The sequence below is a fragment of the Miniopterus schreibersii genome (assembly GCF_964146895.1).
Source record: "Miniopterus schreibersii genome assembly, chromosome: 2".
Classification (NCBI taxonomy): domain Eukaryota; kingdom Metazoa; phylum Chordata; class Mammalia; order Chiroptera; family Miniopteridae; genus Miniopterus; species Miniopterus schreibersii.
The window spans coordinates 165,017,959-165,034,006 of record NC_138102.1 but is presented as its reverse complement, the minus strand read 5'-3'; the positions used below and the strand labels follow the sequence as shown (position 1 = coordinate 165,034,006).

Here is a 16,048-nt window from a genome sequence, read left to right as displayed (position 1 = left end):
CTCCCTATGTAAACTTTTAATAAAGATTTTTGAGCCTTTGGTTAAGCAGATAGCCATGTATTTTTTCTCACTGACCCATGATCCTATTTAATAAAAATTTCAAACCTCCTGACTTTTGACACTCTGTCTTTTCAAAATCCAATGGTCCCTTGAGGTTCACAAGAATTTATTCTTTCACCTACTAAAAAGAGAGGTGCTAAAAATAATTAGTTTGTTTTTTTTTATTTGCACGGGAAGCATTGTCAAATCAGAAGAGATTACCCTCCCCTAGGTTAAATCTGTATGGGTAAAATGTTAATATGATTATTTCAGAAATTTTATGTAGTTCCTAGAAATTTACCAATATTCTCACTTCCATGATATGTTTCTATTTCTCAGGAGTCCCAGGGCTGCTTTGCCTAATATTAGACAACAATATAGTATCACAAGTCGTAATTTCAGTTATACTTTTTATATTTTTAATGATATTTTTATGTCAACTTGGTCACAATTTGACTTCTGTAATTTGAACACAATATATTGTAGATAGCTAATGGTTCTCAACTGGGGGTTCACATCACTTACTTTATGGACTTTTATCATACAAATGTTTAGGACTTACTTCAGACTTACTCTTCTTTAAAACAAGACTAATCATAGTTTGCCTAAAACTGCTTTGGATTGACTTGATTTTGGTTTGTGTGTCACAAAAACCAAACTTCCTTGTCAACTGTATTATTTTTTTACTAAAAACTCTCATCAGACCTTTCGCTTTTAAAATTATCAGTAATAAGTTAATCAACACCATTTTAAGTCTTTTGTCACTACAGATACTTTGGTTTATTCTGATGATTCCCTGAAAGTGCTTGCACGTGAGTTATAGGCCAAAGTGCTTGTCTTCAACAAAAAAAGGACTACTGAAAAATGACTATACCAGGTATTCTTGGGCACAAGCTTCTGATGGCATCACTTAAATAACTTAGAGACTATATCAGTGGACTAAGTAGATTATTTCCAAAAAGCTAGTGGAGAAACAGGTGGATTCATGAGACTGCTAACCCAAGATCTAGCAGAACAAGAATTACACAGGACTGAATAAACTTAAACTGATGAAGGATGATTATGGGTTTTGTTTAAAATATTGCTGATGCTTTAGTGTCCTGTTTTTTGGATATAAGGAACTCCTGTCTCTTCTCCTAAACTATCTATAACTTATTAACAATTGAAGCAAACTATGCTTTTGTAAATGAAAATAAAACATTTATCTTTTTCTCCCTGCCTGCACCTCCATAATTCAAAGATTCTTATTGAGTATTCATATTTTCATGCCAATATAGTTATGTGCATAGGTTCAGTGAAGAGTCTGTCCTCCTAGTTGGGAAACACTGGTTATGCAACCAAGGCTTTGACTGGAATCTCGCATTTAAAAGTGGTGTTCATTTAATTAAATATGATCACTTTTAAAGAGCTATGACTGATTTTACGAAGCCAATGCTTACTTACAGTACTCATGGGGAAACTGGACAAATGCCTTGCAAGAAGTGACCTTTCTTACTTCACCTGTAATGCTTACAGAGCTCCCAGCCTTACAGGTGAAGTAAGCAAGTCACTTCTGGGCAGGACCAGGAACCATAAGATACTTTGAGAACCTAAGGAATTCACCCAAATCTATAGATACTGCAAGTGAAACATAATGGTGAATTCTTAAACTTGGCTTTCTGGCCTCAATAGGCTTTTAAAAGTCCTACCCAAGATTCCTTATAAAAACTTCCAGCAAAGCAAACGTAAAGGCCTAACCTACATAAATAATCAGGACAAATCTAATGAGACCAACTTTGCAATGACTCTTATTTTATTCCCTTGTGGACTAAACGTTTGTGTGCCCCCCACCTCCACAAAATTGGTATGTTGAAACCCCGCCCCCTCATGTGATAGGACTAGGAGGTGGGGTCTTTGGGAGGTAATTAGGATTAGATAAAGTCATGAAGGTGGAGTCCTCGTGAATGGGATTAGTGCCCTTATAAGAGTCAAGAAAGAGCTTGCTTCCTCTCTCTGCTCTCCACTCTGTGAGGATACAGAGATCAGCAGTCTGCAACACAGAAGTGGATACTCACAGAGCCTGACCATTCTGGCACCCTGACCTTGGACTTCCTGCCTCCAGGTATTAGAAATAAATTTCTGTTCTTTTATAAGCCACCCAGTCTATACTATTTTTGTTATAGCAGCTTGCACTGACTAAAATATATTCCTAATAATGACAAAGTTTGTTTTAAACGACAGGGAGACTGACCAAGTGCTCACAATTACCCATTACTTATCCACTGACTTGGCTTGACCAAACTTTAGTCAGGCTTTTCTCCTCTACCAAAATCCCCTAAACTTTGGCTTGCCTAAGTTTAAGCTAGTAGACATAGAACTTTTTCCCTTAACAGTTCATTCCAAGTATCAGCTGACCGCAGAAAATAAAAAATTCCAGTTAAACTACCCTGATCTTGCAATCTGCTCACCCCCACCCACTTGGCCCACAAGCCTACAAAATTCCTGCTAGCCCTGCTTACCCTTCTCTATAAAAGAAATTTTTTTGTGTTTGATTTTGAGATTCCTGCAGATCTGGCGGTAAGAGCATTTTCCCTTTGTAATAATCCTTTTGAATAAAAGTCTCTCCTTATCTAAATCCAGAACTGCTTTTATGTAACCGTACTATGATAAACCACCTCTTTGCAAACTCCAAAATTACGCTATTTTCCTCTATCAAAAGTGATTTGTATCATTTTCAAAACCACAAGGCCCAGGTAAAATTAGGTACATACAAAAAAGCATGGCATATAAAATTACTGTCCAGACCAGCAATCTGGCCTTAGGTTAGACATTCATCTTTCTAATTTATAAAATGAAGAAGCTGGGCCAGGTAATTTCTAATATTCCTTCTGTCCTAGATATGAATTTGGTAAAAAGGTTTAACTGGGACAGGGCTATTCATAAATCAATACACAGAAATGATGCTAGTGAACTACTGAGTGCTTCTCCAGCAGAAAAACAGGAACAGAAAAAAGTCTATTTCTGTACCTTCAAAAACAGATTTCAGAAATAATTTCTCAAGATAAAAATTGCAATGATCAAACCCACACTCATATTCGAAAGTACTTCATATATGCATACAATGGAATATTATTCAGCCATAAAAGTGAATGAAGTATTGATACATGCTACCACATGGATGAACCTTGAAAACATTATGCTAAGTGAAAGAAGCCAGATACAAAAGGCCACATATGGCATGATTCCATTTATATGAAATGTTCAGAATAAGCAAATGCATAGAGACAGAAAGTAGATTAGTGGTAGCCAGAGATTACCAGAGATTACCAGAGATTGGGGGGGAAGGGGAAATGGGAAGTGACTGCTAAGGGGCATAGGGTTTCTTTTTGAGGTGATGAAAACGTTCTGGATTAGACAGTGGCAATGGTTGTACAACCTTATGAATATACACTAAAAACCACTGAACTGGACACTTTAAAATGAGCTTTTATGGTATGTGAATCATATCTTTTTTTAAATAGTTAAAAAAGTACTTGAGCACATTAATTATATTATCAATGCAATTGTTATATCCTAAAACCAAAAAACATTACATAATCCACCTTTCAAATTTGACATGTTATAAAAATGCTGATTTATTTTTAATTAGTATGATTAGATTTTCCTAATTTGTGCTTTAAAAAACCTTTATAGTAATTATAAATTTATAATTTAACCATGTCTAATAAATTATCTGAGACACAACACAAAATGAAACTCCAAATAAGACTATAAATATCATGAAAATTCACATCATTTTATATTGCTTTAAATATAAAATTTAGAATACCTAGTATGTGCAAAGCTCTGGTATACTGTGGCATATGAAGGGAAAAAAATCTATTCTTGAAACACTTTTTGTCTAACAAAGGGCTGTTGTCTTCACTGGCATAAATCAAGAAACTATTACAAATAAATACCATATAATATGTAGCTAAGAGTTCATGCTAATGAAGTTCAGCTGTTAGCTTTCTCAGACTTGCAAAATATAGTATCTTTAAATTGATATATGGACATACTTAAATTACACCTCCCATAAAGCTGGCCAAAAATGAGGAAGACTTCTATCCCTAAATCCTTTACTTGATGTGGCTTTGGTCCAGGAGTGATAAAGTGATGACTAACCAAGGCCATTAGAGTAAATACTCTCCTGGTCAATCATACATTATTTGATAAAGGCACAGTTTTCCAATATCTGAGTGACTATTTTCTTGAAAAATATGACTACTGCTGACCACATTCACCTCTGCATTTATATTTTTACCAAGAATTGAATCAATAACTTTAGGCCTAGTATCAATTAATAACTGATAAATTCACTTAATTTTTTTTTTTTGCCTGAAAATATCACTGAACTTCACATCAACAATCTCCTGGCCCATCCAAGCAAGGTATCACAGAAACAAGAATTATCAAGTCACATTACAGCAACAGGATCACAGCACTGAAGTACCAGTAATTTTCACCAAATAGAACCCAGGCACATTTTAATATTTTCCAGTCCCACATCTGAATTTCTTGCACCTTTTGTGAGGATAACACAAGCTCGAGAAACAAAAGCATATCCTAATAATATGAAGTAACACTGTTTTCCTTGTACTCATGATGAATCATATTTAAAATGAATAATTTCAAGGACAAATATCCTGTTCTTACGTTGCCCAGTCCATGTGTTTGACTAAATTTCAAAGTTATTCACATGGAGCAGTGTTCTAGTCATTAAGATGGGTTCATTTTACAGAACATACATAAAGACTCTGATACAAAGAATGGTGAAATATGCAATGCAGGTAAACACAGTATAGCATTTTCCCATCCTACAGGGAGAAGTTCATCGACTGAATAATTTTAATTGTTGCAAACAAAAAATACAATAAAATTTCTCAATTAGAAATGTTTTTTGTTTTTTAAATATCAGCATCTGGTCATCTTTTTTAAAAAAATATATTTTTTTATGAATTTCAGAGAAAGGAAAGGAGAGGGAGAGAGAAACATCAATGATGAGAGAGCCATTGATCGGCTGCCTTCTGCACACCCTCTGTTGGGGATCAAGCTGCAACCTGGCATGTGCCCTGACCAGGAATTGAACCACGATCTCCTGGATCACAGGTTGATGCTCAACTGCTGAACCACACTGGCTGGGCAATTAGGAATGTTTTGATAAAATTATTTTGCCCACTGTTAACTCAATAAGTAAGTAAGTACCACAATCAACTGAACTGTTTCTCCTCTAGCTTATTTATAATAATCACCTAAAACAATGTTAAAGTTGCAATCCTTTAAGGTAAAATATTTTGTAGGTAGTGGCCATCTTGTTTCTATAAAACAAAAGAGAAAATATCAGAGGACTCAAAAAGGTTAAAAACCACTAAACTAAAATTATTGACTACCTAAAACAGCATCTGGAACTTAAATGTTTTCCTGAGCATTAATATTTCTTTTAATTTAGCCATGTTAATAACAGCGACTAATTATTCAAAATCTACTATCAACTATGCACTGTACTATCTGTTCACAAACAATATCTCATCAGTTCCCACAGTAATGTTGTAAGGTATTCCCATCTAACAGGAGAAGAAACTAAAGCTAAGTAACTTGTCCAAGGCTACATAAAGTGATAGAAGATTTGAACTTGGTTTGTCAACAAAACCCATACCTTTCTACTATGGTACCCTCCTTTATAATCTTCTCTGAATATAAATTTGCAATAAAATTTCCATGATGAAAATAAATTTTCTCATGGTTACCCATGGCCTAAACAGAACCATTACTGGTGGTGTTTTTCCAGTATGTTCAAATTATAAGTTCACATAAAATATTTTCCATTTATATACTCTCACAGAATCTTTCTTGATACTCTAAAAATGACAGTCATTTCTTTTTTTTCTTTTTTTCTTTTTTAAATATATCTTTATTGATTTCAGGGAGAGGAAGAGAGAGAGATAGAAACATCAATGATGAGAGAGTCACTGATCGGTTGCAGCCCACAACCCGGGCATGTGCCCTGACCGGGAATCTAACCCCAATCTCCTGGATCCTAGGTCAACGCTCAACCACTGAGCCATGCCCGACTGGGAGACAGTCATTTCTGATGGCCAAAGCATGTATAGCTACATGAAAACAGCATTTCAGTTCAACAAATGGAGAAACCTCCCATTAAAGCAAAAAAAAAATAAAAATAAAAAATAAAAAGAAAAACTAAACCATGGGAAATCACTTTTAGGCCTGGTTATAAAAATGAGCTTAAACCTTAAATTTCAAAACTAAATTTATTCCCTAGCCAGATGAGCAAACCCTAAGTAAGTAGCGATGAAAGTATGAGATTCAACTACTGTATATGAAACTCTCATCAAATATCAATTCACATGAATCAACCCAATGCTTGAAGAGTTACCAAGGCCAGGTACCCTTAAGTCTGTTGCTTGGAACAAAGGTTCAACAGAATGTTAAAAGAATTTATGACAAAATTCAGTGTCAAGTTTGAGAAATAGTGGGTTAAACAAAGTTAACCCATTTCTACCTGGGAATGTCTGAGCCCTTAATGTGTAAATATGAATTATGAATCTCCATAAGGATTCATTATCCTAATGAAGATATTAAGGTTTACAGAGATTAAGTGACTTATCCAAGGTCACACAGCTAGCTAATGGCGAACTTAAAATTAGAACCTAATTCTCCTGATTCCCACTCCAAAATTCATTATATCTCCCTAAGACTTCATCATACATGACTTTTTTTTAAAAAAACTTCCAAGGGTCACTTTTATATAAATATAAGATGGCAAACAACAGTGGCTTGTCCTAAAAGTATTTACCACCACCCACCAAAGCAAGTGACAAAAAAAAATGGTAAGTAGCAAAGAACTTTTATAAAACTACAAAAGGCTCCTCAGAGTAAGCTGGGACATGGTATTTACAGATTATACATACTAATGACACTCCAAAACATATATTCTTATAAAAATATTTCCTCTAGAAAATCAGAGATATCATCTTTTCTAATCAGTACCTGGATGCAACTAAGAATGATAAAAATGACAACAACCTAGATTGTAAGGTACATTAGAGCAGCAACCATGTCTATTTTGCTCACCAATATACTAGAGCCAGACATATAAGTATTCCATACATATGTATTTGCTGAAAGAATGAACAATGTATCCTTGCTCTACCATTAATTAGCTGTAGGACATTGATTACATTATAATCTCTCTGAATCTGAGCTTCACCACTTGCAAATAAAGCGGTTAGACCAAAATGATCAATATCTCTTCTACCTTTAAGAATTCATGAATCTTACACAAATTAAATATCAAATCCTCAGCATTTGAGGATATGTCCACAATCAAAAATCTTAACAAGAAATAACATTTGCAGGTCACTTCATATTCATTTTCATTCAATACACCCAGTTAACCTGCAAATTAGATTGATATTACATTTTACAGGTAAAGAAACTGAGGCACAGAGAAACTGACTGACTAGACCAGAAACACAAAGTAGTGAAATGTGGAGTTTAAACACAAGATTTTAGAAATGAAATCTCCAATTCTTTGCATTACACCTCCAATCATAGGAGTGAAAATGCAGCCTAGATGATGACTGCATTATTCCGACTTTTAGCTATTGATGTAATAGGGCTATGGGACAAACGGTCTCCCAACTCTGTCATCATTCCATCTTCCCAATGTTAATGCTCCAACTCTTCTGTGAAGAAAAACTACCTTGCTGCAACAAATTAATCACATTTTTCTCCTTGGAGCCTAAGGTTAACTAATATCACTATTATAACAGAGGATGACATTATCAAAGAACAAAAAGAACTTAAATTATCAATAAAAATCTTTCACATCAAAAGACAGTTTCAGTTCATGTATGCTCACAGTCAAATTACTGTTAAATTCAGAGGACATCTTTTACCATTATTATGCTACATTTAAAATGAAAACTCCACTTCTGGAAACTTTGCTAGTGGAAATAAGGCAATTTAAACCACTAACTCTTTGGTATTATAATACTACTATACTTCAAAATATTACTTCGAGGGCAACTTCTCTTAACTCCAGTAACGGTAGGCTCTAACTTGGTGTTAAACAAATGGATTTACATCACACCCTTCCCCTCCAAGAAATACAACTGGGCAACCAGAAGCATCCTGGGTTATGGATTTAAATTTCCCCTGTAACCTGACTCCCATATTTATTAACATTATTAACTTTCTGTCTTAAAATATATACATATGTGATTTCAAATATAATTGTTTCTCACAGCTATGGCAAAAACCCCTTTTAACAGGGAGTATACGATACTAAAATAAACATATATTTATTAAACTTCTCAAATACCTAAAACCACATTAAATCCTCTGCCAAGAAAATTAAATGAGCATTATCTTTCTGGGGTTTACATGTGGAAACAGTTTGGAATATGCTTAGTGAGTCCTAATTATTAAATGTAAGTAGATATGACATGGAAACATAATAATCCCGCAAAGAATTCTTCTTAAAAAAAAAAAAAAGGTCACTCACACTCATCCAACTTAGATACATACACACAGAAATGGCACACCTGGCTCATTCATATCACAAGATAGTTACTATAGTGTTCTCTAAACTTCAGTAAGTTTTGGAGGCTTAACAAAAGTTTAGCTTGTTAAATGAACAGCTAAAAATCTCCAGACTCAAGAGGTCTCATACCTGAAAAGAATGACCAGAACACAAGTGAGAATTTTAACAATACCAAAGCCACAAGCCATTGCATCAATCAGGACTGTAATTCCTCTGCTCAATAGCACCAGACTCATCACCACCTTCAACACTGCGAAGTTTGAGAAGAGCTGTTGAAATCTTTCGGGCCAGTCAAACCTAGTGAACTGTCACAAAATAAAAGTCACAGCATATGTGACAGCTTTGCAGGCCAATTTAAAAAATCACAGGACCAACGAATGCAGGGGATTCTAGAGCAAATTATCTAGACGAGCCTAGGTTATTTACCCAAATGCCAAGCAGTCCCCTGGGGAGCGCAGCAAATGATAACTTAGGTCCCAAAGGCAGGCTCCTTTTCACACAAGGATGACTTTCCTAGTTGGTGCCAACTGTACACTTGCATGCTCCGAAAATAGGGGCAAGTCCTGAACACCAAGGATTACAAGGGCAACGTTTCCATTTTATTATGAACTGAAGCTCAGAAGATTCCCAGTGCCGAATCGCTCGACCTATAACCTCCGAGTCACTTTCCAACTGTGCTTCACCCAGGATCATTATATACCCAACGGAAGCCAATTATTAGCTGTAACAAGGCCTGGAAAAATAGTAAGAGGGCTCTAAAAGTTCACGGAAGAGTCACAGAAAAGTGGGGGCTTCGAGGAGAGGAGACCAACGTTAAATCATCTTGGGCTCAAATTTTCTAAAAGCCAGAATATATACAAAGCCCCTTCTCCCTGATGACTCCAAGCAGAAAGACACACACAGACCCTCAGTCATTCCGACAGCACGGGGCTGTGGGGGTTCACTAAGAGCAGCAGCCCGGACTGAGGCTCCCACTTGCCCAGATAAGGTCGGGAAACCTAGGCAGGGGTCTGCATTGTGGCCAGACAGAGCGCACAGCCCCTGCTCCCGGGCCCCTTTCTCGCTCCTTCCCCATGACCAGGCCTCTCCTCGCTCCTGCTCCCCTTCTTCTCCCTCCCCTCTCCCCTCCCCCCCAGACACACACAAAACAAGGCCACCTCCCCCCCAAACCCCACCAACTTTCCCGTTCCCCCCCTCACTCTTCCCACCTCTCAGGAGCGCACAGAAACTGCAGGCCAGGAGGCTCCTCAGGACGGCCCCCATCTTCCCTTCTCGCGTCCTCTTCTCTCACCGGCGAGGGGCGGCCAGAAGAGGCGGAGGCGAGGAGCCGGGGCGGCCGCCGCAGCGGCAGGTCTGCACGCTCATGCTTCCAGCTTTCCAGAGAGAGAAGAAAGAAAGGGGCACGTCAAGGCTCCGCGCGCGCCGCCGCCCTCTCTACCGCGCCGCTCTGGCCGGCGCTCGCGCGACGCCTGCGCCTGCTTCCATCCCGCCGCCTCCTCCCCCGGCGCCCCGCTTCCCCCGCGCAGTTCCTCATTCAGCCTCTTCCTCTCACGCAGCGGCGCAGGGATACGCACCGGCCGCCGCCGCCACGAATCCCGGCGAAGGTCTTCCTGCGCGCGGCCGAACCCCCTCCCCTGGCGCCGCCCCCTGCGCAGTCGGAAAGGTAGCGGGGGCGCGCGCACGGCCTCCGCCTCTAGACCCCGGGAGACCTGCCGGGCGCGCGGAGGGGACCTGGAGGCAAAAGGCCGCCCGGCGGCGCATTCCAATGGGATTCTTTCCCGGGCCGGCGGCTTCGGTCCTCCCCGCGGAGGGCGTGAAGCGACGTCGAACAACATTGGAGCCGGCTTGGTCGGGACTACTTTCTGCGGCTCGGCCGGGCCGCCGCCTGCTCCGCTCTTTGTGCGGCGGCCACCGGCCGAGCCAGGTGGGGCTCCGGGGCCGCGCCGGCTGCCACCGGGGCCCGGGTGATGGGGGCGGCGGGCCGGGGGCGACGGAGCTGCAGGTCCCCGCTCGGGGAGCCACGCGGATCTCGACCCCGGGTGATGAGTTCAATCTTCTGCTTTGGAAATTGGTTTAAGCATTTTTTTTTATTTTTTATTTTTTTAAGGAAAATAGAAGGCAATGCTACTGAACACCAGCTTTAAACGTGGATCTGGTGAAGGATGTTCAAACGGCAACTCAGACTGAGATTTTTATTTTCTCCTGGCTTCCCAGAACTACAGATTGACCCCAGAATTAAGTCAGACCAGAACGAAAGATTTCTAAACTGGCAGATAAAATTCCAAGGTAAATGCGTCAGCACCTAAGACGGAGCAAAGGGACAATTGGACCGGACTGTATTGGGGATTTTTACAAGTTGCGTTTATGATGAATGTTTGTCATTTTTTGAGGATCAGTTCTCAGCTTGAGGAGGAAAGGATGCCCCAGAATCTCAGGTTGATTTCGCGCAGCCTCGGCTGCCGCCGCTGCACCGGGCAGCGCCCCGACACTCCCAGGAGCGCGGTGGCAGCGGCGGTCTAGGGGACACTCCCAGAGGCACAGGAACTGCAATGGGGCCACCAGGCCCATCCTGCCCAGCTGTCACACGCCCTTACCTGGGCACAGGGCCGAGGAAGGGGAGCTTCTCCAGCAATGTTACTAGTAACTCAGGGACACTGGATTTCTCCAAGAGCTTACACACATCACATTTGACACTTAAAACTACCCTGGGGCGAGGCAGGATAGTTTTGATCCTGTTACTTATGATCCTCATTGCAAGGAGGAAAGAGAACCTGAGGAGGTCAATGACTTATCCAAGGCCACTCAAATACTGAATAGCAGGACCCAAACCCAAGCCAGGGCTTCTGATGCCACTCTCCTCCTTCCAAGAAATGTCTGCTGAACCAGAACAATGCATGTCTGTAAGAGAGAAAGGCAAAAGCAGCCAAGTCACTTTATCCTAAATTTACCTATGAAAGTCTAGCCACCAGTGATTTTTTCCAAAAACCATGTCAGTACTCTGTAAGTTTTGTATTCTGGCCTGCTCAAAACACGTAGCTGAGAACCATTTTTTTTTTAGCAATAGCCTAGGGGATATATTACTGTAAAGCTACTGAGGCTGTGGAGACACTATGATGTCAGTGATGAAGGCATGAGGTTTGGAATGAGACATGGGTGTGGATCCAGCCCTACCAGTTACTAGATGTGTGATCTTGGGCATGATGTTTAAATGCACTGCACCTCAGTTTTCTCCTCTGTAAAATGGGGATAGTGTCTCCTTCAGGCTTGTAAGTGGGATTGAATTAAATAATATATATATAAATATATAACCATTTCCTTTCTCAACTCCTTTAAGGTGAACAGTGTCATAGTAACTTGGAATCTTGGGAAATAATGGAAGAGAGACAAAAATTACATGCAGAATTATGTATCATTGAAGATAGTTAATAGTGAAGCCAATGAAACAATCTTTAGGACCTCTCACTTTCCCAAGCCCCCTCTGAGCCCGTGGAGGGACCTTGGCAAAGTGGTCACATGGTCCTATTTGCAAAAGTAAAATAATTTGTATTCTTTTTTTTTAACACCCCTCAAAACTGTATCAATTTCATGTTTCACAAAACCTGAATCTCTTCCTATTTATAATAGAAAAGTGAGTAAAACCTAAGTTTTTTTTATTTTTTCAAATGTTTTTATTGATTTTAGAGATAGAGGAAGGGAGAGGGAAAGAGAGAGAAACATCAATATGAGAGAGAAACATTGATCAGTTGCCTCTTGCACACACCCTGACTGGGGATTGAACCCACCACCTGGGTATGGACCCTGACCAGGAATCAAACTGGAGACCTTTCAGTGCACAGGACAACACTCAACCAACTGAGCCACACCAACTAGTGCAACCTAAGTTTTTTTAAATTTTAGGCTATCAACCTATTTAAGGAAATGAGATATACAATGCTGAAAAATAATACTTAGAAGGACAATGCAACAGTGTTGGGAAATGTTTATACTTAGCTAAACTTAAAAGCATGTAAAAGTACATATACGTTTTAATTACGGCTATGTAAAATATAAATATATATATACATATATAAACAAACACACATGTTATATATATATCACATATATAGATATATAAATATCACATAATTGAGCAAAGACTGAAAGTAAATGCACTAAAACAGGCATTAGAATAGTGAAATAATATATTTACTTTTGTTCTTAAATTTCCTTTAATGTATTATATATTCTTTTACAATTTTTTAAGGGCACTTAAGTGCAAACCTATAGCTTAAGCTTAAACTATAGCCTAGACACTATTCTTCTCACTACACTTAACTAATTTGATTTTGCATTCATTCAAGTACCTATTAAATATTCAATGCCAGTCACTGTGTTAAGTGCTGGGGATGCAAAGATGAGATTAATCATAGTCCCTACCCTCAAAGAGCTTATAACCTAGTTTGAAAACATTAATTAATGCAACAAATAATTAAAATTGCTATAGTGCGGGAGTGTACCATATTAACAAGGAACTCAAGTACAGAAGTGCTTAAGTCTGCCTGAAGAATTTACAGAAGGAAAAGTAACCCTAAAGCTGAGCCTTGAAATGTAAGTAGGAGTTTGTCAGGCCAACAAGACTGGCAAGAAATTCCAAGCAGAAGGATAGCATGGCAGAGGCACAGAGTTTAGAGAGTTTTCAGCATGCTCGGGATCTGAAAGTAGACCCATGTAGCTGAAGCACAGGTTGCTTTTAGAGGATGTCAGGAAACGAGTCAAGACCATTAAGTAGGTATTGGATAAGAGAATGCTGTTTAAAGTTGTGCTGAGACGTTTAGATTTTAGCTTACTAACAGTGTGGACATTAAAGGGTTTTCTCCTTGATTTGCATGTTAAACAAATTCGCTGGCAGCAGTGTGGATAATGGAAGGGAGGCAAAGGAAAAAGTAGGAAGAGCAGTGGGAAGTTATTTTCAGTCTATGAAAAGAAAGGTGAGGACAGCAGCACTGGGGACTGAAAAGAAATAATGGATTTCAGGAATATGAAATCGAAACAGCAGCACTGGGCGACCTATCAGATGTGAATTGAGAGAGAGAGAGAGTCTAGAATGAATTTCCAATTTTCTGCATTATGCACCCCAATGAATGGAGCCTCATTTACTAAGAGAAGAAATGCATAAGCAGTATTTCAAGAGGGGGTGATGATAAGTTAAACAATGGGTCTTCTATATTGGCAGTGCCTGTAAAACGTCCAGCTGGAGATTAGGATATGGGAGTTTGAACTCAGGAGAGTAATGGAAAACACAGCTATCAAGGATGATCGTGGAGTTTGGACACCGCACAACCCAGGGGACATATTGTAGAATATTGAATAGTATGCCTGAATAGTAATTACCACAATTTTCTGCACAATGACAGGAAAACATCTTCAGTAAGGGAAACCCTATTCTAATTCAGGGGAAGTCACCTTTGGACCACCTTGTTGGCGGGCTGAGGGTAGATAGATATTATAGTTGAAACCATAAACTTAACCTAACAGGAGAACAAAGCGTTTAGTGTGACTAGAAAAGTGAGCTAGGGAAGAACCATGTAGTATACAAGTATCTAGAAACAAACAGAAGAGAAGCTATGGAAAGAGACCAAAAAGAGGCAGGTGGAAAATTGGTTTAAAGTGTGGCAAGAGAGAAGGTGTGCTCAGTGATGACATATACAATGGAGAAGTCTGCTAAGAAAAGCACTGAAAAAAGGCATTGTGGAGTAACTTCCCAAAAGGTCATTGATTCAACCATACATTATACCAGTATTTTAGGAAGGCAATCTACTTTCAGCATACATACCTTTTAAATAAGAATCCCACACCTTCTTATCCACAAAAGCAAAAGTTTATAAAAACATGTATACAGATATTTGTTATAATATTGTTTGTAATAGAAAATAAACCCAATAGCCCTGGCTGGGTAGCTCAGTTGGCTAGAGTGTTGTCCCAATATGCCAAGGTTGTGGGTTTGATCCCCATCAGGGCACATATGAGAATCAACCAAAGAATGCATAAATACATGGAGCAACAAATCGATCTCTCTCTCTTCCTTTTTCTTTCTCTCTAATAAACACAACAAAAAATAAGCCTACAAATATGACAGTTTTATATGGTTCAACCTAATCAGAAGAACCTGAATGCACTTCAATAGGGAATAGTTGAATGAGAATGGTATATCCTTGTTGTGGAATACTATACAGCTGTTAAAAATAGTCAAACCTAGGTTCTCAAACATCTTCCATCTTGAACGATTCGCTTCTCAACCTGACAACCCTTTTATGCTGATACCCATATGATCAGTCATGCACCTCTCAGGTGACAAAGGAGAGAATGCATGAGTATGAGTCAATTTACAGGCTAACCCTCATGTTGTTAACATCTCAGGAGATTGTGCCGTGAATATTTTCATTTTTTTCTGCTTTTATTGCTGCTTATTATTATTGAATTTTCATTTTTTACTGTACATTGTTTCTTTTTTGTTAAATTTTCATTTACATTTCACCTACTTTTGGTTTTTAAAGTGTTTATTTATAGGTTAAATAGTACATTAGACATGTACTGTGTATAAGAAAGGTTAAAACAGGGAATCATTTGAGGATATTGACTGGATTAATTCAATTTACATCATTTCTAATGAGAAAAAATTGTTCTGTTTTAGAACAGCTTCCAGAATGAATTAAGTTTGAGAACCAAGATTCCACTGTCATTATATAGATTTATATGTATTGCTTTGGAAGTATAGGCTTGATATATTGTTAACTGAAGAGCAAGTTAGAGAATAGTATGTTTGGTGTGAGGGGATTTTTATTTAGAGAAAAGAAGCAATGAAGGGAAGGAGAAAGGGAAAGAAGAAAAGAAAAAGAAATCCTATGTAGTTACATATATGTCTGTTTTGGATTTGGATGGGTAAGCAGAAAGTATGAATGGTAAACATGAAGTTGTTCAAAGTGGACACTCAGGAGTGTACTTACAGGAGGTAGAAGGAAACTTAATTCTACTTTAGACATCTTATTATTTGAGATACTATGAGGACTATTATTTTTTAATTCAAATGACTGGGTCTTTAAAAATTGCTAATGAAATTAAAGTGAACAAAATAGTCATTGGTAACTTTACGCAAAGCAATTTCAGCAGAGTTATGAGACTTAAAGCAAGAATGCAGTGAATTGAGAGATTAATGGGAAACAGGGAGATAGAACAGTTGTTTTTCCAGAATTTTATTGTTAAAGGCAAGAGAACAATTGGGTGGCTGGAAAAGAATTTGGAGGTGGAGGAATTGGGGGTTGACTTGGTTAGCATTGATTGATCACTTTCTTCTTAAGTTTAAAAGGAACATGATCGTATTTATAACCTGAAGTGAGTGATCTAATAATGAATGCAGAAAGAGAAGTGAATCGGGACTTCCCAGAAGAT

General features: G+C 38.7%; 1 protein-coding gene across 2 annotated transcripts in view; it reads right to left on the bottom strand.

The window, feature by feature from the left end:
- Window positions 1-10,165, bottom strand: part of LRP6 (LDL receptor related protein 6) — a 123,980-nt gene extending 113,815 nt beyond the window's left edge. The window contains exon 1 of one of the 2 annotated variants that reach the window (XM_081127995.1): window positions 9,832-10,165. In XM_081127995.1, coding sequence (XP_080984121.1) covers window positions 9,832-9,886 — 55 coding nt within the window. In that variant the 5' untranslated portion in view covers window positions 9,887-10,165. The remainder of the gene's footprint in view (window positions 1-9,831) is intronic. The other variant, XM_081127996.1, reaches the window with a different exon arrangement.
- Between the last annotated feature and the right edge of the window lie 5,883 nt (window positions 10,166-16,048).